General features: G+C 40.8%; 1 protein-coding gene and 1 pseudogene across 5 annotated transcripts in view; one reads left to right on the forward strand and one right to left on the reverse strand.

The window, feature by feature from the left end:
• Positions 1-3,670: 3,670 nt before the first annotated feature.
• Positions 3,671-25,176, reverse strand: part of IL2RA (interleukin 2 receptor subunit alpha) — a 60,147-nt gene continuing 38,641 nt past the window's right edge. Inside the window, exons 2-9 of one of the 4 annotated variants that reach the window (XR_014793606.1) lie at positions 24,917-25,105; positions 24,175-24,285; positions 20,855-21,070; positions 18,890-19,009; positions 18,457-18,528; positions 16,768-16,834; positions 12,383-12,595; positions 3,671-3,683 (exon numbers count right to left, since the gene is read on the reverse strand). Coding sequence is in view for 3 of the 4 variants with exons in the window: in XM_084868889.1 (XP_084725015.1) it covers positions 12,571-12,595; positions 16,768-16,834; positions 18,457-18,528; positions 18,890-19,009; positions 20,855-21,070; positions 24,175-24,285; positions 24,917-25,105 (800 nt within the window). In the remaining variant the exon portion in view is untranslated. Of the gene's footprint in view, positions 3,684-10,707; positions 12,596-16,767; positions 16,835-18,456; positions 18,529-18,889; positions 19,010-20,854; positions 21,071-24,174; positions 24,286-24,916; positions 25,106-25,176 lie in introns of those variants that run through there. The other 3 variants (XM_084868889.1, XM_084868890.1, XM_084868891.1) reach the window with 3 other exon arrangements.
• LOC311620913 (transmembrane protein 223-like) lies at positions 6,489-7,081 on the forward strand (annotated as a pseudogene). Its single transcript has one exon. The product of its transcript is annotated as a transmembrane protein 223-like (transcript).

The raw sequence follows: 25,176 nt of genomic DNA on the forward strand, positions 1-25,176 counted from the left end.
GACTGCTTGGCATCTAGATTTTCTATATGGCTGCAAACTGCTGTTTAACTCAGTTTCCCTACTCTGCTTGTTCTGGCTTACTGGTCGGTGTCATTTATATAACTCCCACTTAACATTTCTCCTTATAAACCTTCTATAACTTTCACAAACCTTTTTACAATTTTCACAAACCTTCTTACAACTTTCACAACCCTTCTTACAACTTTAATTCACTTTTTTTTTCCTTCAAAATGCATGTCCATGCCTCATGCCTTCTATTACCAAAGCAACACAATTTCTTCCTAATTTAATTAGAATTCTTAACACTTAGAAGCCTTAATTTTCCAAAGATAAACAAAGAGTAAACTACCAGCATTTCTTATATTGACATTTATGAATGCTCACTTTCAAGAAACATTCCTTCAATAAAGCACAAAACATTACATTAATAGTTCCAAATCTAGATATTCTGTAACAAAAGATTTTGAATTAAAAATAAATAATATTATCAGGGATAAAAAAGGACATCATATACTAACAGGGTAAATTAATCAAGAAGACATTGCAATTTAAATGTTAAAGTACTTAATAACAGAGCTTCAAAACATGTTAAACAACCGAAAGGAGAAAGAAAACAGTCTATAAGCATGATCTGAGTATGGCTCAACACTCCTCTCTATGTAATTGATAGAACAAGTGGATCAAAAGATCAGTAAGATATAGAAGATTGAAAATACTATCAACCAACTTGACCTAATTGATATTTATAGCACACTCCATCCAACAACAGTAGAGTACATGTTCATATATACATATGGAACATTCCACCAAGATAGATAATTTTCTAGATCAGAAAAAAGGGTTCCTATTCTGGGTCTCAATAAACGTAACAAAAAAAAATTATGCCACAGAAACTATATTCTCTCATCACAACATAATAAAATGAAAATGACTAAAAGAAAGACACTTGGGAGCGGCCAGGCCCGGAGCAGCAGCAGCCAAGTCCAGAGCAACTAGGTCGGGAGAGGCAGTGACCAGACCCGGAGCAGCTGGTTGTGGAACGAACCAGAGCAACAGAGGCCAGGCCCGGAGCAGCCAGGCCCGGAACAGCTCGCTCCTCGCCTGCCCCTACCCCACGGCTGCCTCTCAGACATGGCTGGAAACTTTTGTGGGAACTTGAGGGTCTGCTGAATCAAGTGATGAAGGCTTAGATTTGGATGTGCTGAGTTAGTATAGGGCTGGGGTGTTGATCTGTGAGTGCCTTGGGTGGGGCCTGGATGAGGCTGGTTGACCTATTTGGAAATGTCTTTTGTGTGAAATGTATCATTGGGCATGTGGAGGTATTATTGATATGAGAAAATGTTAAGTAACTGATTTACTATCTGAAAAGGGATTTACTATAGGGGAAAGGGAGGGAGGAAGAGACTGAACATAAACTGTGCACCTATGGATGAGGACAATGGGGGATGGGGAGGGGGCGGAGGGTGGGGTGGGAACCTGGTGGAGGGGGGAAGAAATGAGGAACCTTTGTAGTAATATGAACAATGAAGATTGATTTAAAAAAAAAAAAAAGAAAGACACTTGGGAAATTCTAAAATATTTGGAAAACAAATAAAACATTTCTAAATAATCCATGGATCAAGAAGGAAATCACAAGATGAGATAGAGATTTCTAACTTAATGATATGAAGATACATTTCAAAATTTGTGAGATACAGCTAATGCAAAGCTTAGAGGCAAATTTATCATATTGAATACTTATTTTAAAGATAAAGGAAGATTTCAAATCAATTATCTCAACTTCCACCTAAAGGAAACAAAAAGAGAAAAGCAAATAAAGCTAAGAATAGACAGAATGAAGGAATAATGACTTTATTAGCAGATCACCTATATTGAAACAGAAAGTTAATAGAAAAAAATCAAGGACACTAATAGGAAGTTGTTTGAAATAAGCAATAAAATTAACAAACCAGAACAACTTTTTAAAAAGTTATAAAAAACACACATTACAAATAATATGAATTAAAGGATACATGTCACTATAGATGCTACAGGCATTAAAAGGATAATATTTATGAGCAATAATTTGATAAGAGGTAAAATGAACAAATTCTATGAAAAAGAGAAACTACCAAATCTGAACCCAAGAAGAAATGGATAACCTGAATATACTTACATTTATTAGAGGACAGTAGTTAAAAACCTACCCCAAAGAGAACTCCAAGTATTGATGGATTCAATAACAAATTTTTATAAGAAATTTGAAGTATTTTTTTTTTACCTTTAAGTCCTTAATTTATCCGAATTTAATTTGTTTGCATAGAATGAAGTATAGATCTAATGTCATTTTTTTTTCCATATGGAAAATCCACTTTTTCTAGCTTTGACAATTAAATAGCCCCTCTGCCATGCTCCTTCATCATTTCTATGTGCCCTATATACCTGGGTCTGCAAATTAACTCTCGCTTGAATAAATTACTCCAGGAGAGGTGTGTCTCCACAGGATTCCTGTAGTAGAGATCAAAAAGGGCATAATATCTGGAGAAATATTTATAATGGGTCACTCAGATGGACACTGACATTTTTTTAAATTTAGTAATTTCTTATTTCTCAGTTACAGTTGATATATAATATTATATTAGTTTCAGATGTATAACTCAGTGATTAGACATTTACATAACTTACAAAATGATCCCTCCAATATTTCAAGAACCCACCTGGCACATAATTATTATAATACTAGAGGCCTGGTGCATGAAATTCATGCACTTTGGGGGGGCGGTGTCCCTCAGCCCAGCCTGCACCCTCTTACAATCTGGGACTGCTGGCTCCCAACCGCTCATCTGCCTGCCTGCCTGATTGCCTCTAACCACTTCTGCCTGCCAGCCTGATCACCCCCTAACCACTCTCATGCCAGCCTGATCGATGCCTAACTGCTCTCCTGCCATTTCAATTGCCTCCAACTGCCCTCCCTTGCCAGTCCAATCATCCCTAACTGCCCTCCCCTGCTGGCCTGGTCACCCCCAACTGTCCTTCCTCCCCTGCAGGTTCGGTCATCCCCAATTGCCCTCCCCTACAGGCCTAGTTCTCCCCAACTGCCCTTTCCTGCTGGCCTAGTCACCCCTAACTGCCCTCCCCTGCTGGTCTGGTCACCCCTAACTGCCCTCTATCCCCTGGACACCCCTGTCATCCCCAAATGCCTTCCTCTACTGGTCATCTTGTGGTGGCCATCTTGTGACCACATGGGGGTGGACATCTTGCATGAGGGTGTGACAGTCAATATGTATATTACCTCTTTATTATATAGAATTATATAGGATAATTGACCATATTCCCTGTGCTGTATTTTTACATCCCATGACTCTTCTGTTACTACCAATCTGACTCTTTATTTCAATCATCCAAAACAAGAAAAAGCCAAAGAGTCTGAATTTGTCAATATACAACATACATACATACAAATAAACATACATACACATACATACATACATACATACATACATACATACATACTGGAATAGAATGATGAAGAAAACTTGATGACTGATAGGCGCCTATGAAATATAGAAATTGCTTACAGTTCTGAAAAGCTTTTTTTCCTCACCATATTAAATGACAGGTCCAGGGATCCATACAAAGCAGAGTGATCTTGGCTCCCTTATGATGAAACCATGGAGAACAAGATCTTATCCTTCATTTCAAACCTGAGAAAGTAGAGAGAACAAGACTCAGATTCTTGCCATAGGTAAAGAAATGCACACTCAGCCAGGCATGTTCTTTCCTGATTAATGCTTTGTTGAGACTTCCCCAGATCAGTCTATGAAATCAGAAAGATTGTTTCCAGGAACATCTGGAGGAGCTAACAAGAAAACATTTCTCTCTTCATTCTTTTAGGGTCAGATTATTGAAAACTCCATCCAAATAGCAAGAATGGGAATTAAAACAATCCTTGGGTCCCTGAGGAAACATTTGCATTATTGTACTGCACTCAGAATCATGGTTCTTCTAGGGGTCTTCTCCCAGGAAGTGCTCTAAGGGAAGTGCTGGGTGTCATTGGTGTGTCACAGTGCCATCATAGGTTCTGAAGTCAGAGTACTGGAATTTTAGTTTCCTACACACTGCCTCCATTTTTCATTTGCAAGGTGGGACAGAAGTGAGGCTGTTGTGGGTCTCGGGCTCCTTCAGAATGGTCTATGAAGACTGTTGGAGATGAGATAAAGCTGGGTCAGCAGGGGAGAGCTGCAGGAGGTGGTGCTGGGACCGAGAGAGATTAGGGCACAATTTATGACCTCTGCAGCTGCAGCTGAGAATTCCAGCTGGGCAATCGGTGTCAGGGTCTGGAGAAACACAAGAGGCCTTAAGGATCCTGGCTCTTTCCTGTGCACGTGAACTTGAAAAAGTCATTCTCCTCTGTGTCCCTCTCCACTCTGTCTGGAAAGCATTTTAGGGTAAAAAACGGAGGGAGAGGATATAATAAAAAATAAAAAATAAAAAATAAAGCATTTTTATTAAAGAGACTGAACATTGCCTACAAGGATTGTTTGAATTGGATGGGGACATAGTGTTAATTTTCTTATCAGCTAGTAGGTGGGGCCTGCCTGATTCATTATAGATTTATTATAGATTACAGAAGCTATGATTTCTGTGTGTCTCTGAATGGTAGTATATGAATCAGAGTCAGGCAAGTTAGGCTTCAGTGAAAAACAGCCTCCAAATATTAGTGGTTTGTAACAACACACGTTTGATTCTTACTCAAGTTACATCTTATCAAGTTGGCTAAGACTCTGCTCCAACTCACCTTCACACAGAGACCCAGACTGACAGAGAAACTTCTATCTGGAAACTTGTGTACTGTCTCTTAAAGCTACAGCCCAGAGATGACACACACGCTTCTCATGTTTATTGGTCAAAGCAAGTCACATAGCCATGCCTGAGTTTAAGAGGGTGAACAACAGAATTCCCCTGCATTGCAGGGCTCTGAATATTTGGGAACAAATGTACCCATTAGAGGGATAATGTGACCTGCTGTACTTGCAATTCATTTATTCTCCAATATCATTGTCTTGTAGGATTCCTTTGAGCTGCAGCAAATGGTTAATCAGTGTATAATAACTGATACAACTCTAAGGAAGCAAACTATTAGAGAGGAGGAAAGGAAAAAAAAAAAAACACACCTGTGAATCCCAAAGGTGTACTTTGGGGAGCAAAGATGCCATGTGGTTTTTCTAGGCAGAGTGAGCAGTTACCTTTGTAGGACCCAGTGTGGCAGAAGCATTTTAGAGTCATGGCATTTAATTTCTGATTCTAAATCTCTGCTTTGCCAGGTGCCTTCAGTTGAATCTTACCCACTCCATGTTTCCCCCCTTCCCATTAATGTCTTAGGTCAATTATTAATTCAGTCAGAGTTTAGTTCAGAATTCTACCTCGAGATTCCATGCCCTCTTCCTCCAGTACTGCTGCAGGGCTCAGCAGTCTGGGATTCCAGGAGGGAGAGACTCGTGATAGTTCCAAATGGCCACACATTGGAGCGGGGGGATCTCTCTCATTTCTGCCTCAGATGTCTCCAGGGCTGAGGACTTCCTGTTCCAGGCCCTGGCAGGTGGCAGCATGCAGGTCTGTGGGAGCCATTCTCTTCCTGACACAGAGACCCACCCAACTCCTTTGGGGTCTATGGCAGAGAGCTCACGCTCCATCCTCTGTGACGCCCTGGAAAGTGTGCCTGTCCATGCCCTAAGTTAACCTCTCTTCTCCACATGGACACATGGAAACATTGGGGCCCTGTTCAGGCCACATTTGCCCTGAGGGAAACTCAGAGGCATCCCTGGAAGCTCCTTCTTGATTTTCCCCACTTCTAGTGGTACACGATTTGTATTCCTGGTTGTGCTCTCAAAACAGCCAGACTGCCCTAGCATCTTCCACCCCCCCTCCCTTTAACAGCTTTATTGAGATATTTTTGACATAAAAATTATATATACTTAAGGTGTACAATTTGATGTTTTGATACATGTATGCATTGTGAAAAGATCAGCACAATCAAGCTAATGCACATCTCCATCACTCTACGTAGTTGCCTAGCTCATTGGACGTCTCAGTTTAATGGAGTACTGTGTATCAGAACCTCGCCTTCCTGCACAGATCACAGAGCAGCAGGAAGGTGGAGGCCTTGAGCATACTTGTCACTATTCTTTCTGTTTTTCCTTGACAGCTTGGGCAGTGAGAATTGTGTAGGGAAGGAAACCAGTTCTCCTGGTTGTCCCATATTTCCCCACCTTTATTGTTCCAGCAGATTAACATCTTGTGACTTTATTTCGATTAGTCTAAGTGTAGCTGGTTGTAGAACATAGCTTGATGCTTTAATTTAGTTCTAACTCTGCCAAACTGTAATGCTTTACTTATCAGCTTATCACACCAGCTCTGGAGCCTCCTGTTTGCAGGTTTTCCCCAGGGAGTGGTGTTACACATTTGTAAAATGAGTACATGGAGGTAGTCCTGTCCCCAGAAGCGGCACCATGGCGGCCCCTGGGCAGCGGTGGCCACTGCAGCTGCTTGTCACGCTGCGGATCCTGCCCGCATACGGAACCTGCCTGTACTAGGCCCCCGCCCGGGGCATGCTGCTCTCCCAGCATGAGCAGGGCACTTCTCCACAGGTCTCGGGCTGTTTTGCCCAGCCAGGTCATCTTCTGGGCCTCTCTGGCCATGGCAGCCTTGGCTTTACTCTTGTTCCAATGTGCCTCCAAGGGCAGAGTTTTCAGACTGGGCCGCTTGGATGTGAGCTCCACGCTCTGGTGCTAGGCTTGGCTGTGGGCTGTGGTGCCATCTGCACCCTAGTTCTTGGTGCTGATCTTCTCCTTCCTCTCTGCGTGTTCACTGATGCTATAAGGGAGTTCAGGCTGTAGGGGAGCAGGTGACCCTCCCCACTCATGCTCCCTTTGGCTTGGGTGCCCATTTCACTGTTCCCTTGAACCAGGTATCTTGCATGGCCCAATGGGGTAAAGTCCCTGCCATGTTGCTTCTGAAGGTCAAAGATCACCACTCCTACATCTCCTTGGACAAAGCTGGACATTTCTCCAAAAGAAGACAACACTGTGGATGCCTACTGTAGTGTGTGAGAAAACAACTGGGGAGACTCAGCCCTCCCAGAGGGAAATAAAAATTGAACCTTACGGATGGAGTGACCACTAGCAGCAGATGCTCTAGCCACTAAGCCAAATCGGCTAGGGCTGCAGTCATTCTTTGAAGATTAGTAAGGGTATAGTCATATTACCACAAAGAATTGACACCATTTTCTTTGATATACAATTTTTAAGATAATATTTATGGAAACAAAAACATGTATTTATGTGAAAGCATGCTTAAATGTTAAAAGCTAACTCTTGACCCATTTTCTATTGAAATATTTTGATGCAAATATGATAGTATAAGCCAAATTTGGGAGAGGGGCATGTATATGTCTTATATTAGTAAGGATGGATAATTGTTATAGGATGCTGATATATGGAAAAAATCACAGTGTCCTGATTGGGAGGATTTTTCTGTCTTAGGTACAGTCCAGGTATAAGCTGTCCTGGTGTGGCACCTTCATGGTGTCAGGCATCCAGGCTTCTTTGGTTTTGTTTTCCAGTCAAACTTAACATGCAGTTTCTATCACATCGGTAGTTCTAACATCCACTGTCAAGGCCACCTGCCAGCCAGTGGAAGAGACAAAGAAGGGAAAAGGCATACCTGTTCTCTTCAAAGACACATCCTCAAAATCGCACACTTTACTTCTGCTCACACCTCACTGGTCAGAACTCAGTCACATGACCACACTTAGCTGTTAGGGAGGCTAGCAAACATTACCCTTAGCTGGGAGAGGATGTGTTCCACTGAAACCTGGGTTGTTGTTGTTTGTTTGTTTTTTATTACCAATGGAAGAATAGATTTAGGAGGACATAGCAATAGGTGTCAGACTTATTTCTTTATTTTTTAAAAAAAGGGTTTTAATCATTTTAGAGGGAGAGGGATAGAGAGACAGAAACATCGATGAGAGAGAAACATTGATCATCTGCCTCTTGCATGCCCCCTACAGGGGATTGAGCCCACAACCCAGGCATGTGCCCTGACCAGGAATCAAACTGGTGACCTCTTGATTCACAAGTCAACACTCAACCACTGAGCCACACCAGCCAGGCAAAATGATTTCTTTTCCATAGTTGTTTTAAATAATTCCCAGTCTGATGATTCCAACAACAACTCTGCCATTATGAATTTGATTCTAATGTTGCCTTTGTCTCTCCAAACTTATTATTATTATTATTATTATTATTATTATTATTATTTTGGCCTGTTAGCGTATCTTGTAATTTTTTGTCGGAAGTTGGACATGATGTAGTAGACAAAAGGAACTGAAGTAAGCAAGCTTTGGTGTGAAGCTTTGTGTTTATCTGACTAGGAGTTAGGTTTTGGTTGTATTTACTCTTTGCTGCTGCTGTGGGGTAAGAGGCAAAATCTTCTCTAGTGTCTTTGCCTCTCCTATTGTCTCGGGGTTTCTGGAGAGACTTCATAAATAGAGTATGAGATGTGGGGTTCTTTTAGCTGCTTTTCCCTGTTACCATACAGGAGAACTATTGATGTGGTGTTGTGGTGGGGGACAGGGGGGAGGGAACTGGTCCAACATGCTACAATTAGGGATTAGGTTTCATTCTTTTAGTGAATTGTTGTTTGTCATCTCAGAAAACATGAATACTCATTAAGTAATTACTCTTTCCATGCCATGGTAAGCACTAATTTACTTTTTGTCTATATGGAGCTGCCTATTTTGGATAAGCCATATAAAAGAATCATACAATGTGTAGCTTTCTGTATCCGTTTTTTTTTTCATTTAGCATAATGTTTTTGAGGCTCATCTACATCATAGCATGTATCAGTACTTCATTCCTTTTTGTGACTGAATAATAATAATATGGATATCCTACAATTTCAGTGGTTCTCAAAGTGTGGTACCTGGACCAGTGTTTCTCAAAGTGTAGAACCATCATGCAGAATCATCAGCTTCACCCGGAATTTGTTAGAAATATAAATTTTTAGGCCCGCTCCAGACCTTGAAACTCTGGAGATGGGCCCAGCCATCTGTGTTTTAACAATTCCTGCCCATTGATGATAATTTAGGTTGTTTTCACCTCTTGGCTATTTGGCTATAGTGATATTATAAACAGTTATGTACAAGTTTCTGTGTGGACATAGGTTTTCATCTCTCTTGGGTACATAGCTAAAATTAGAATCAGGAATAGAATTGCTATTATGTGGTAATTCAATGTTTAACTATTTTGTTGTTGTTGTTGTTAATCCTCACCCAAGGATATTTTCTCATTGATTTTTTTTTTTTTTTTTTGAGATTGGAAGACAGAAAGAGAAACATCGATATGAGAGAGACACAGCAATTAGTTGCTTCACACACACCCCGACCAGGGTCAGGATCAAGCCTACAACCCAGGTACATGCCCTTGACTGGGAATCGAATCTAAGACCCTTCAGTCCATGGACCAACACTATCCACTGAGCCAAACCAGGTATGGCTCAATGTTCAACTTTTTGGGGAACTTCCAACTTGTTTTCCACAGTGGCTGCACCACCATTTACATTGCCACCATCAATATATAAGAATTCCTATTTCACCAGCACCGGTTTGGCTCAGCGGTAGAGCGTCCGTCTGTGGACTGAAAGGTCCCGGGTTCAATTCCGGTTAAGGGCATGTACCTTGATTGTGGGCACATCTCCAGTAGGGGGTGTGCAAGAGGCAGCTGGTCGATGATTCTCTCTCATCGATGTTTCTTTTTTTTTTTTTAGACTTTACTACTTTTCTACATATGTGCTTTATTTCCCAATCCTTTAGTTAAAATAAGTCAAACATTTGAGGTACTTCTTCTTGGGGGGGCTGACCACGACTTCCCTTGCCCTGCGGCTGGGCTCCTCATGCGGCTGAGACCCTCCCAGCTCAGGTTTACTGCATGTAGCCTCCTCATTAGGGAATAAATAACTCTTGGTCCTGAAATACTTCACATTTCACATGAAACTGAGCTAGTTCAGCATTCTCTATTTTAGAAATTTGGATTTATTTCTCCTTATGGGATATATCATCTCATCGATGTTTCTAACTCTCTATCCCTCTCTCTTCCTCTCAATAAATGAATAAATTTATCGATTTAGTGAAAAATCAACAAAATATATTTTTAAAAAAAGAATTCCTATTTCTCCATAATTTTTCCATATCCTTGTGAACATTTGTTCTTTTCTTTCTTCTTCTTTTTAAAAAGTATATTTTTATTGATTTCATAGAGAGGAAGGAGAGGGAGAAAGAGATAGAAACATCAATGATGAGAGGATCATTGATCAGCTGCCTCCTGCACGGCCCCTACTGGGGATCGAGCCCACAACCTAGGCATATACCCTGACTGGGAATCGAACTGTGACCTCCTGGTTCATAGTTCAATGATCAACCACTGAAACACACTGGCCAGGCTTCTTTTTTTGTTTGTTTTGTTTTGTTTAAAGTAATCTTAGTAGATATGACATGAAATCTCATTGTGGTTTTGATCTGCATTTATGAAATGATCAGTGATGATGTGGTTATTAGCTATTTGTTAGGAGCTCTGTATATTATTAAAAAGTATTGAGGATGCCAAGACCTTTTGTTTAAATAGTTACAGCTAGTGGTACTTTCCGTATTTAGATACTAAAAACAAGGAATTTAAAAAATATGATTTATTAATTTCTTTATAAACAACAGTAATAAGCTCATTGTATGTTAACATCCGAATGATGACATGATCACATAGGTAGTTTCTGGAAAACTCCACCATACACTTATAAGAGAATTAGAGTTAAAAAGGTTAATTAACATCTTAATTATTATGAAAAAATTTTGATCTCATAGAACTCTCTCCCCCAAAATGAGTAATGTTACTTCAATGTTACTCAAGTAATATAAGTAAAATAAAATAAAAATTATGGTCTGAAATTCCTCTCAACTTTAGTTTAACTAGAAAACACAAATTTGGGGCAGTGATGGGGGATATTAACAATGGAATCTGTTTGGTACTTGGTTGGTCACAGAAAGGACAGAAAATGTTTCTTTAATCTGGATATGGCACCTTCCTATATTTTTCATAAGACTTTTCTGCTCTTTCCAAAACAAAAACTGGCTGCAGGTTTAAACTTTTCATGAATTGCCTTGGTCATCTGATTTTTTTTTGTTTAACTGTGACATCGAGTCAACTGATTTTAAGATTGAGCTCTTACACAAAAGGCTGTACAACAACTTTCACTGAAATCCCAGCACCTGGAGCTGATTTTCAGTAGGCATTGGGGATCAGAGGGCACGGAAAGATATAACCCAGTGGTTCTCAAAGTGTGGTACCTGGAATAATCATCAGCATCAACTGGAATGTGTTAGACATGTGCATTTTCAGGTCCAATCCAGACCTGTTGACTCTGAAACTGGAAATGGACCCAGGACCCAGCCATCTGTGTTTTAACAAGGCCTCCAGGTGATTATGATTTGCTAACAGTTTGAGGACTACTGGTATGGCCTTTTCGATAGTTGCATCCTGTCAATGTGATCTCCTTCCCCACTTCTCCCTTTTTTCTTCTTTCTTTCCATAAACATTGAATGCATTGATCTATTACTGGTGTTTTTATAACACTTACTTGAAAAAGTACACATTTGCACATAATGTGTCTGTCTACAAATATCAAATTTTTGCAGGACAAATTCAGAGTATCATTTACAGCATGCTCAAAGAAACTAACCCTTAAAGAAACCTATTAGTAATGAATAGGTGGCACTTTTTAATAGGTATAATTTATTATCTTGGACCTAGTTTATCCCTATTTTCCAACATGAACTCCAGTAAAATCCTTTCAAGTATTTAGCTCTACAATTCCAAGGGCTCGATGTTACCCAAAGATAATTCTGCCATAGTCTCTGCTCTTCTGAAATTCAAAATGGAAGGTTCAGTGAAGCAGGGCTAGTTTAGAAGACTGACCTAAGGACAAAAAGATGCATTCAAGTTACCAGTCCAGCATTCTTAGAGGAATCTAAGGAAGTAAGGAATGTGATCAGGAGAATGAACTAGTCATTCAGAGGCTGGGAAAAGAGCTACGTGAATCAAGAGACAAGATCCTCTATTACGTAGGCTACAGAGTGTGCGTATGTCTATTTACATTAGTGCTGGGTTTTTCCTTGGGATGTCTAAACTGGGCAGTTGGGATGAAAATAACATTAAGCTATTTTCTTCATACTATTTAGGGTGTGGAGAGAGTTTCTGGCCCATCAAACTTTACATATACATGAGAATAAGAATGAGAGTTCTGGTTGCTTCTTGCTGTTCCTCCAGTGATGTACTTAGAATCAGGTTGTGCTTACTCATTGATCCAGAGCTGGCTTCATGATGAGGTTGCAGTTGCTTGTAGTTCTGTGATGTGATGTCAGAGTTTTTCAAAACCCAAGGTTATCACAGGAGATGCAGCTTAGGTGACTATTTAACTTCTTTGATTTTGCTTGTGCTTCATGACTGCTGTGGGCTGTTCTCAGCTTCTTACCACTCTAGCTTTCTAGAGTGTTCTTCTACTGTTATTCCTGTAGTGATATAACTAAGTCATAGTTATCAGTGTAATACTGAACCTAGAAAAATGTGTTTCCACCTAAATTAATGTGAGTAGAACATTCAACTAAGCCCACGTTGATCTGCTAACTTTAAATTCCACCCAGGATACTATTATCTTCCTACATGCTGAAATCTGACCTCAAGTCTCCTCTATCCTCCCAAGCCAAGACTGCCCCGTGGTTCTTACAGCATGAAAAGTCAGTCATTATTCAGTGAGGCAATCTGAAAAAGAGCCCAAGGTAGCCCTTCCATTTCCCTGTCAGTTCTATGACTTAACAGTTATAGGTATGTATATTATATATATATATAATATTATATTTGTATATTTGTATATATGTATATATTTGCATATATATATGAATATTTTCCATGTGTCAGGAACTTGTATACATATATGTATATTCTATTTATATTCTATTTATATATGTGTATATAGTTGTGTATGTATATATATATATATATATATATATATATATATATATATATATTTTTTTTTTTTTTTTTTAAAGAATATTTGCCATGTGTCAGGCACTTGTCAGGGGCCTGAAGATAAAAACAAATGTCCCCTTTTCTCAGGAGCTTATAGACTAGTATAGAAGGGAAAAAATAGAGAATTTAATATAATTTGTTGGAGTCTATGATTAAGGTGTTATAAGAGCAAAGAAAATGAGCACTTAACCATATGTGGGGGTGCCAAGAAGGCTTTTAGAGTTGAAGGTGCCTAAGATGTCTGAGGCCAGATTTTAAAAAGGCAGGAGATAGTGGGGGTGTGGGGAGAGGGGAAGCAGTGAGAGGGTGTATCATAATGTTTGGGAGAAGCCAAGAAGTTTTGAACATAACGTGCATGGGGCAGTGGTGAAATGATACTTGGGATGGATCAAGTCATGAAGATCAGGCCAGACTGAGGGTTTTAGACCCTATCCTGAGGGCAACAGAGAGCTTCACAAAAGCTTTACTTATGGGACAAATGATAGCATTGACCCTTTGAATGGTCCAGCTACAACAGAGGCTGGATTTAAGATGGGTGATAGTGGTGCAGTCTGGTTATGTTATGATGGAGTAAATTCACACAGGAGATGATTACAGCATGAACTGGGTCAGTGGGTGTATGTTAAAAAGGAGCAAAAGAATCAAGACATACTATATAAAGGAGGTTATGGTAGCTGGTTTTAAGTGAAGGTTAAGGAAGAGGGATGACTTAGGAGTGCGTTCAGGTTTTAGAGTGTGACAGTAGGACTTGGTAGTCAATATACACTGAGATTAAATGTAGAGTGAAGATCTAGAGTAGTAAGGTGTATATATGTTGATTTGATATGTTTTAAATATTGCAATATGAATACCACTGTAGCATCAGCTAACACCTCTGTTGTGTCACATGATAATCATTTTATTTTTATGGTAAGAATATATAAGATCTAATCTCTTAGCAATTTTGAAGTATAGAATACAGTTTTGTTGATGATAAGCACAATGCTGTGCGTTAGATTCCTAGAACTTATTCATCTAACTAACTGGAAGTTTGTGTGACCTTTGGCCCACATCTACAGAGGAGATAGTCTATAAAATGTTTTAATTGTGTAGAGGACAATAATTACAGAAATGGGATAATAATAGCAACTAAAAGTGCTCGTAATTTTTCATGAGTGAAAACTCTTAGTTTCTAGCCAGCACTGTCCTATCTGAACTTTCTGTGATGATGGAAATATAAACGTGGCTAGTGCAACTAATGAATTCAATATTTAATTATATTTAATTTATAAGTTTAAACTTAAATATCCACATGTAACTAGTGTATACCATATTAGACAAAACGGTGCTTATTTTCCCGAGTTTTTATTTAGTCCAGTTGGTTGCTTTCTATCTTGCTCAGAGCTCCATGAAGCAAGGTTTTGATAAGTGTTGTGCTGGGAAAAGTTTAATGTATATCCAACCAGCTCTCTGAAAAAATTTGCCAATTTCCATGTGTAAATACTCCTATCATACATAGTTTCAGGCTACCAATGTGACATCACTGAATACAGAGTTGGAAAGAGAGATGCACTAGCAAATCATTATATAATATTTTCTTAATATAGACACAATAGTTGTAAATAACTCTGAGAATAAAGGAATCAGTAAAATGTAGTAAAATAATTAGAAGAGTGATAGCTTTGAGTATTTAATTTTGTATTTAATGTAATGTATTTGTAAGTTTGCATACTTTAATTTTTCACAACGGTTATGCTTCAAACAGTTTGTAAAATTCCTGAAAATTTAACTTTGGCTCTCAGTAGCCAGTGTAAGCCAGCTCTGGCTCATCACTAGTTCCTAGTAATTGCTGGCAGGTAAATAAGATCAAATGTAAGATTCTGTATGGCCATAAGAGGGCATTATTAGACGAAATTTGACTTTAGGAAGGATTTTGGACTAATCTCTGAAAGAGAGGTCAGGTTGAGTCTCCTGGAAGATTGTAATTCTGGAGGAGTTTGTGGGACTCATGATTACAGGCTGTTCTTTATTTCACAACATACATTCCACAATCTTGAGCACCCCCAAGTAGCTTCACCCCTTCATGTCTGAAGGCTTTTTGTCTTTAAACTACCAAGATGAAAAAATCCTTGAGAGCTATTAAGTCTTATTACTGAAGGAAGGAGAGGATCAAACAAATATCTTCTGAGGGTTTTACTGGGGAGTTTACATTAGGGTGGGGCCAGAGTGTACTCTTGTATGGGGTAGGGATAGCCTGGATCTTTGAAAAAGTGATATAATAGGTCTCTATAGACTGCTGGCTAAAGGGTGGGAGAAGCAGGGTGTGTGTGTGTGTGTGTGTGTGTGTGTGTGTGTGTGTTAGAAATGTGCATTTTCAGGCCCTATCCCAGACCTGCTGAATCAGAAACACTGGGGGTAGGGCTAGAAGTCTGTATGAAGCCCACCAGGATATTCTGATGCCCATCAAGTTTGAGAACCAATGGCTTAGTGCAGAGTTGGAAAAATTGAATGTGAATGTATTTGATGCATCTGAAGAGTTTTTAAAAAAGTATTTCATAGTCACATGAGGTTGTATATTGTGTGATTCCATTTATATGAAATGCCCAGAATAGGTAAATCCACAGAGACAGAAAGTAGATAAGACGAGGGGAATTCGGAACTTCAGGGTTTCTTTTTGGGGTGATGGAAATGTTCTAATGCAGAATTAGGTAATGATGGTATGTTTCCAACATTGCTAAAACCACTGAGTTATGCACTTGAAAATGGTTAAAGTAATTAATTTTATCTCAATTGAAAATAAAAAAGTACTGATTTCGAGGGCCAACCCCCAAAGATTTTTGGTTGGGACCCAAGCATTAGTATTTTAAAGACTGTCTCCTGACCTGGCTGGTGGGAGCATCATTCGATGCACCAAAAGGTGGTAGGTTCCATTCCCAGTCAAGGCACATACCCAGGTTTCAAGTTTGATTCCTGGTCAGGGTTTGGGTAGGAGAAGGCAGAATGTCTTCTCTCTCTCTCTCTCTCTCTCTCTCTCTCTCTCTCTCTCTCTCTCTCTCTCTCTCTTTCTGTCTCTCTTTCTCTCTCCCTCTTTCTAAAATCAATTTACAAAAATAACTCCTGGTTGTTCCAATCTGCAGCCAAGATAGTGGAAATAAGACCACACATCAGTCATGTTCCTGGTCTAGAAGGCTCTGGTGTGAGTGTCTGCAGGAGGTGGAATGAGAGCTCAGGAGAGAAGAAGCTTAGGGTGGACCTAGCTTCCTTCTAGCCAGGTAATGGGGCAGAAAGGCCTTGGGATCTCTATTCAAATTGCATTTGGAGCTCTGCTGTGCAATCTAGTTTATGTTACTTAATCTGTTCATGATGTAGCTATGAGAAGATTTCTGAGAAGACATGTTGTGATAATGTTTATTAGACAAGCATTGAAATTGGTATACAGTAGGTGCTCAACAAATGTTAGTTTCCTTTGCTCTTCCAATTCCCTGTGGCTGTAATTTTGTTGATTGACTCTTTGGGAGTGCATGCTTGGCCAGTTCTCCCTCTATTATGCTCCAAACTGCTGGTGGGTAGTAGGAGGATGGGGAGTGCTGGGGACCCGGGTATCTCTGCCCTGAGGCTTTTTCTACTCTGGCTTCACAGATAGCTTGGGCAAGGGTTTCCTTCATAAGGGACTCACCGTCTCCGCTGCCAGGTGAGCGCACTCAGAAGGAAAATACCGATTAGCAGGAGAATGCAGCCGGCCACTGCCAACAGAGAAGCAGTAGATCAGCACAGTATGTCCTGGGCTAGGTCACAGAGCAGGCTAAGAAAACCCTCCCATGAGCAAGGGTATCCCAAAGAGGTGGGTTCTGCAGTTTCTGATTTCCCTCCCCCGACAGATTTCTTAGGGCGCTCTAGGACTGGGTGAGGTGGCATGGATGGAGAAGGACATGGTGCCTTTTACGTGAGATCAAACTGAAAGACCCTCTTTTCAGAAAGATCCAGAGCCCACGCCTCCGTTAAAGAGTCTGAGAGTGAGGCCTGTGACAGGTAAAAGAAATACTGGAACATGAAGATAAATCATAAACACTTTAGCATCTCTTGAAAGTGTTCATATTTCCCAATAGTACTGGAGTGAGCCATCTACCTACCTACCTATCTACCTTAAATGTGCTTCAAAGCATGTTTTTCTTCTTTTCTCCCCAGCTTTATTTACACACTAGAGGCCCAGTGCACGAAAATTCATGCACTGGGGGGAGAGGGGTTCCTCAGCCTGGCCTTCCCCCTCTCAAAGTCTGGAAGCCCTCAGGGATGTCCTACTGCAGTATGGCCTCCCTCTGTAGGAGGGAGACTGGGTCAATCAGGAGAAGGTGCTACCCCCATCACCCTGCTGCTGCTGCGGCTGCTGGCCCTCCTCAGCTCTCACAGTCACTGTTGCTTTGTCCGGTCTATCTGGCCTGTTAGCATATTACCCTTTTATTAGTATAGGTAATTGACACTAGAGGCCCAGTACATGAATTCAATGCACAGGTGGGTTCCAGCCAGCCCACCCCGATCAGGATGGGAGAGGCCCATCAGGTGGTTCACTGGCTGTAGTGGGTGTCATAGTGTCATAGTGTATGGTCATTCCAGTCATTACGGCATTCTGGTCACTGGCATTACACACACACACACACACACACACACACACACACACACACACACATTGTGTGAGTTTAAGGTGTACAACATGTCGATTTGGCACATTTACATAGTGCCCTGTAATTACCACCATGGCATTGGCTAACACCTCCCTCATGTCACATAATTACCATTACTTTTTTGTGGTGAGGACATTTAAGATCTCCTCTCTTAGCAACTTTCAATTATACAATGAAACCACCATGCTGTGCATTTCATCCCCAGAACTTCTCTTCTAACTTGAGTTTGAGCCCTCTGATCACCATCTCCCTACCAGCCCAAGCCCCAGCTCCTGGTGATCTCCATCCTACTCTTTTTCAATGAGCTCATTTTTAATTTTATTGTTTTCTTGCCACAAAGCATGTTTTTTTCCCTCCTACCAGGAAACAACTCTACTGCTTTAGGAATTTTTTTTCTTTCCCTGGTTATACGTTCTCCCTCCCCCTTTGCTTCAACCCTCACTTCCAGCCATGGGGTATTTTGTCATTTAGGATCCATTTAGGAGGAGCTGAATGAGGCTAGTTTGAGACTTCGCTGTGATTTTAGGTTATGTCAATTTCTGCATTAGTATTTTACTCTTATAAACATATAGTGTAAATAGGGGGTCATGATAAACAACTAGCCAACCCACCCACCCACAAGCAACATGCCCCACAATCGCTGACTGGTATACATTTCGTTAATAATAGAAATGACTCCGACATACCTGCTATCTGATACTCTATGGTAAATATGAGCATCTCCGTGGTTGTAGACACATCTGTATATTTCTGAAAACCTATGCAGAAGAGAAAGGGAAAGATGCTCTGTTTAGGCAATTATTGGATTGCACAGCTGAAAAGTGCCAGGGTTCTCCCTGAGCTACTCAGAGACTAATGGAAGAGGCATAAGGGACTAGGGCAGGTCATGCGCAAGCATTTCCTTCTGCTTCAAGACATCGCCCTCAGTACGGTATCGTCTCTTTATGACACTTGCTTTCCAGCCTTTGAGGATTGGGAGGAGGATGCAGATCTTGATCATCTTAACATCCATGGGGCAGTTCTGCCCATGCTGGTGAGGCTACTCCAGACAAACTGTCTTCCCCCTCTCCCATTTGATATAATGGCTTCTATCTTCATAGAAACAGACTGTAGCCATACCTGTCGTAGAACGTGTCGTAGTACCTGTCGTAGTACCTGTCGTAGTACCTGTCGTGGTGAAGGGACAGGAAGCTTCACTCCCAGAAGGAGTGTCCGTGATTACTGAAGACTCTTCGTCACCTGGCAGAGAGAGTAAGCAATGCTTGTGGAACTGAAAGGGGAGGGGGTCTTACATCCAGCCCCACCCACTCACCTCGGCTGACTCTAGATACACTAGCTAAGGCGTGAATCTCAGTTCTGGGCATGTTATCTGTGGGTGCCATGTGACATGGCATCAGAGTCACAGGGAGTGGCGTAAGAGGCCCCAGCAGAGCCAGTGAGAGGGAATTCTAACTCTGGCCTTGGTTTTCCACAGAACTTTGGGAAACTCTTTCTCTGTAGGCTTCCTACTCAGCCTGGTTTACATCTGTGACTTGGAAACAAGTCATAACAATACCAATACCATTGAACTATCAAACAAAGTAGAAAGGCACAAAAGGATAGTTTTTCTCTGTTATAGGTCCTCATTCAGCATGAGTGCTGTCAGTTACCCAGGACACTGCCCCACCTTGTCATCCTCTTACCAAGGAAACCAGGGACATGCTATGACCAACAGTATGGCTTACTGGGAAAGAAACAGAATTCTCAAGAATCCAAGAGGAAGTCATGGGATATGGGAAAGAGTGGTGAGCAAAGAAACCTGTAACCCATTGTTAAATGTAACTGACTCTTAATACACACACACACACACACACACACACACACACACACACACACTCGTGCTCGCGCTTGCACACACACACACATACATTTATTTATAATCCTCATACGAGGCTATGTTTTTATTGATTTTAGAGAGACAGGAAGGGAGGGGGAGAGACAGAGACAGAGATATCAATAGGTTGCCTCCTCTATGTGTCCTAACAGGGGATCAAACCTGCAACCTTTTGGTGTGTGGGATGATGCTCCAACCAACTAAGCCACCTGGCCAGGACACTGTAAGTGACTTTAGATTGTAGAAATAGTCAGATGACTTCAGAATGAAAATAGCAGAAGATCTCAGCACACATTGGTTGTATGTGTGGATGAAGGAGTGTGCATGCTTATGCTTGAATAAATCCCTTCTCTGCACACTTGGACTTTTATTAAGCTCAGGTGGGAAGTATGCAAGGGGAAGTCAACAGTGTAGCACTGTACAAATAATGGATTTTCACCATCAATCAATAAATTAGAAATGTGTGGGCTGCAGGTTTGACTTTCCCCTTTGAATGAGAGGAAGTCGTGGTAGCTTAGAGGAAGAAGTGGGATTTCAGGATCAGCTGGGAAGGGGAGGCATTATCACCCGTGAGGGACCTGGGGGCTCTGGAACACTCCAAAGATCTTTTCTCCTCCTCCCTCTCCTGCTACTTATCTCCATTCAGGGTACAGGAGACCTTAAGTGATAGAGACCTTTGAGTTTCTCTAGTGTTTTTTTTTTTTTTAATTTTAATTTTTATTATGATTATTATTATTTTTTTTAAAAATATATATATTTTATTGATTTTTTACAGAGAGGAAGAGAGAGGGATAGAGAGTTAGAAATATTGATGAGAGAGAATCATCGATCAGCTGCCTCTTGTACACCCCCTACTGGGGATGCACCCGCAACCAAGGTACATGCCCTTGATCGGAATCGAACCTGGGATCCTTTAGTCCGCAGGCCAACGCTCTATCCACTGAGCCAAACAGGTTTTGGCTATGATTATTATTTTTTATATGTGTCCTTATTCCCTTATTACCCCTTTCCCCAATTCGTGCCCCACCCCCCTGTTATCTGTGTCCATTGATTAGGCTTATTGCATGTACACAAGTTGCTTGGTTGATCTCTCCCCCTTTCTCCCACTGACCCAAGTGTTTTTTATAGAATGAGAAAAAATAGAGACCCAAGGAGATTAACTTGCCCAAGCTGTTAGGTCAGGAATTCCACCCTGGAAGGTGCCGCCATACCTAGAAACTGATCATTCTCACTCTCACTTGTGCACTTGAGTTGGGGCTGTGTCCACCTTATCTTCCCACAGATCTTTTTGCAGGTACTCGTGGCAGGACCTTTTTGGATGGCCCTGAATCCCTGGGCGCACTCATAGTGAACTGTCTGGCCCTCCACAAAATGATAAATTCTCTCTGAAGCTTCATGTTCCCATGGAGGAGGCTCCGTGCAATGACCTGGAAGAGGGAAAGGAAATTCCGAAGGCAAGTTGGGGAGAGCACTGTGAGTCCAAGTTTCCCCTTCCTAGAGACCAGCCCTTGGTTCTTATTTTTGTATGTTTGTTTGTTTGTTTGTTCATTTATTTTCTTTCATTTAACCAATATGTATTGAGAATGTCTATGTGTCAGGACTTTGCTAAGCACTTTGTGGGAAGGCACAGAGACTCAGTCACTCCTGCAGGAGGGGTCAGTCAATTGGGTAAGAAAGACATGTGAAGGCAGAATGTGCTAAGTATTATAGTTAAGGAACAGACCCTTGCTATGGGAACACAGAGGCATGAGTAATTACTTGTGATGATAGTGAGTTTTGGTAAGTGCACAGGACTGGGAAGGATGGTCTCAGCTGAGCAGGTTTAACCCAATTTGGGTCACTGAAAAGTGAAGACAAACCACCTCTTATCTCCACTGTTGATTGAGGAAGCTACATCCTCAGGTTGTAGCTGATGGTCACCTTGGGACCATGGTAGAAGGACTGGGGACAAAACCAAAGCCCTGAGAAGAGAGTGGCTGAGAGAATCTCAGAGAATTGGAGCCTGATCTCTGATCAAGCCATACCTGAAGCTTGCCCTGAGTTAGCCCAATTATTGCCTCTGGAAATGCCCTGTGTTCAGTAACTTTCCACTCCCAAACTAAAACCCAAGCCTGACTGACCTTTAACCCTAAAGACTGTGTCCTGTTATGATATAATCTCATATGTCCATCCCCAATCTGGACATATGGAACTACATGTACCCTCTATTCTTCAGACATGGAAAGCTACACATATTCTCTGACCTTCCAGGCCTTTCACAGCCTGAAAACCCAATATAAGCTCTACCAATACTCTGTATAACCCCTCTGCCCCACTTGGAAGCTTAGTGGTTCTGTCCTGAGCAGTCTGCTCTAACACCTGGCAAATCATGATTGAACTCATGTTTTAGTCTCAAAAAATTTCTTTTACAGTTGGTGATATTCATAACTGTTTTTAATTGGGTTTGCTTCTTTTAAAAAAAACATACTAATTAAGACAATCTGTGAAATAGCCCTTAGCCAAAACCAGCTGGTTATCTCTTGAGTAAGGACAACAAAATTGACATTTTGAGGAACCTTTCAATAATTGTGGAGGGTTTTATGGGAGAAGTAGAGACAAAAAAAACAATAATTAAAATTGCTTTGAAATACCATTCCAGTACCAAGTTGGATGTGTGTGTGTGTGTGTGTGTGTGTGTGTGTGTGTAAATGGATAAAAACCTCACATTGCAACAATGTCCCTGGATGATGATGATGATAATGATTCTTCTTCTTCTTCTTCTTCTTCTTCTTCTTCTTCTTCTTTTTAAATAATAGAAGATGCAAATAAATGCCAACAAGTGTAAAATAAGTAATCAGTAGGAAGATTTCTAGTCTAATTCAGGAGACCCAAGGTCTTATTCCTAAATTATGTGAGTATAGCCAAGTCTTTTATCTTCTCAATGTCTCAATTTCTTCAGTAAATTGAAGTAATACTCCTCCTCCTTCATTCAACGGGTTGTGAAGTTCAAGTGGGATTTTATATAATATGTTCAAGTTCTTTGTAATACCGTGTTTCCCCCAAAATAAGACATCCTCTGAAAATAAGACCTACTTACAGGTTTCCTTCTGAGTAAAATATAAGGCATCCCCCCAAAAATAAGCCCCCCCTCCCCAGGCTAAACATGAGAGATTTGGTCCACTGATTCTGAAAGAAATGGAGTCACAAGAAATTCACCAGGAAATTCAGGAATTGGATTGTTATGATGATGTTCCAGAAGATGATGACATGATTGTCATTGAATAAATGAGTAAATTCTTGATACTGTAGGATTCACAGTTTGTCTGGTTTGTGTTGACAACTACCGTACTACCGTAGCGTATACAGGTAATAAATTTCCTTTATTTTCATTTAACAATAAATGTGTACCGTATTCTTCTTCATGGAAAAACAAGACATCCCCTGAAAATAAGACCTAATGCATGTTTGGGAGCAAAAATTAATATAAGACACTGTCTTATTTTCGGGGAAACGGGGTATTATACAATGAGCATGGGACCATAGGTCAAAAGTTCAGGCTTTCCTAATAGGTTTTATTTCCTCCTGATATTGTGACTTGACTTTAATTAACATGATTCATCTCAGGAAGTTGCAGCAACAACTGGGTAGTTATAGTGCTCACTAACCCCTTCCCCCCACACCCAACTTTGTACTGGAATGGTATTTTTTTTTTAATATATTTTATGGAATGGTATTTCAAAGCAAGTTTAGTTATTGTTTTTTTCTCTACTTCTCCCATAATACCCTCCACAATTATTGAAAGGTTCCTCAAAATGTCAATTTTGTTGTCCTTATTCAAGAGATAACCAGCTGGTTTTGGCTAAGGGCTATTTCACAGATTGTCTTAATTAGTGTGTTTTCTTTTAAAAGAAGCAAACCCAGTTAAAAACAGGCTCAGACAGTTATGAATATCACCGACTGTAAAAGAAATTTTTTGAGACTAAAACATGAGTTCAGTCCTGATTTGCCAGGTGTTAGAGCAGACTGCTCAGGACAGAACCACTAAGCTTCCAAGTGGGGCAGAGGGTATTTGTCTGCAGCTTCAAGACTCACTAGTATGGCCCAGTACATTACACACACACACACACACACACACACACACACACACCCCTCCTAAGAAGCATCTGGAAATAAATTGCTTTGCTGGCAATTTATTATCTTCTACTTAGGGAAAAAAAAAAAAAACAACAAAGTATTTTCTTTAGAGAAGGAGCTATTGTCTGCTCATGTTTATATCTCTGTTGGCAGTGCATGGCACCGTTAGACCCAACACATGCTTTTTGAATTGAATTGAATTGAATTCTATTCAGCCAGCTCCCAAGGCCAGGGTGACTTCTATGAGAGTGACTTGAAATGCTGAGCCTAGAGCCTGCAAATGCTATTGTTGACATGATATCCTTAGAGGAGAGGATAATGGGACAGACTTTCTTCCTTTGGGGACCACATCATATAGCTGCAAGAGAAGGGCTGGCTCCTAGTACTCAGATAAGTGTCGTTCAGATTCCCCTCTTACCTTGAAGGTTAACTTGGTCTGTGGGCCATGTTTGGCTTTGCATTTCTGTGGTTTTTCTTTCCTTCGGTTCTTCAGGTTTAGGAGTAGCTTGTTTTTGTTTCTTCCTGTGGGCTAGAGAATATGAATGGAAAGAAGCAAATAACCTCACAAATGTTTATAATAGTAAACATTCTTCGTGTATTCATTTACTCAGAAAGTGTCTTTCTAGTGCTTGCAGTGCACCAGGAAATATCAAAGTGCTGCCCTTACAAAGATGTGCCACACACAAGCCCTGCCCTTGGGGTGCTCTTAATGGGCCCTGCTTACGTCAAGCCCAGGACAGCAGGCCTGTCAGTATTCATGTGTGTAATGACAATGGCCTTCAGCATAGCCATGACAACATTTGCCATATCAGTCATTTTAAGTGTACGGTTCGGTGGCATTCGGTATATTCACATTGTTGTGAACTAGAATTATTTTTTAATTGTTCAGTAATCACTAGTGGAATGTCTGTTTTCTTCCTGACCCTGAAATATAAGTTTCTTGAGTGCTGAGTGTCCTGCATGCCTAGACCAGTACTTGGACCTAGAAGACACTCCTTAAATATTCGTTTAGTGGATGAATATTCCAGAAACCAGTAAAATTAATTCCCATGTAGTTAAGACTGGACAATTTTTGTCTGTAGGACCGAGTGAGCAAAAGCTGAAGCTCTGCCTCGCTAGCTCTTCTCTTCCCCTTGGCAGTTACAAAAGGAAACACTTACAATTCATGTTGCACTGACATTGGTTTTTCCAGGCAGAGGGGTCAGCATTTCCTGTACAATTCATAAAGAGCGACCCTCTGCTTCTGCGGAAACCATTCTTGCAGTCACAGTTTAACAGGGTGCCGATTTCATAGGTGATGGCTTTGAATGTGGCATGTGGGAGATTTGGTGGGCTGAGAATACAAAACTCTGCGAAGGAAAAGAAGCATATTACCAGTTCAGGAGTGTCCAAGTAAAAAATTCACATATTTAATCATGCA

This window comes from Pipistrellus hanaki (assembly GCF_964339955.1).
Source record: "Pipistrellus hanaki genome assembly, chromosome: 1".
Taxonomy (NCBI): domain Eukaryota; kingdom Metazoa; phylum Chordata; class Mammalia; order Chiroptera; family Vespertilionidae; genus Pipistrellus; species Pipistrellus hanaki.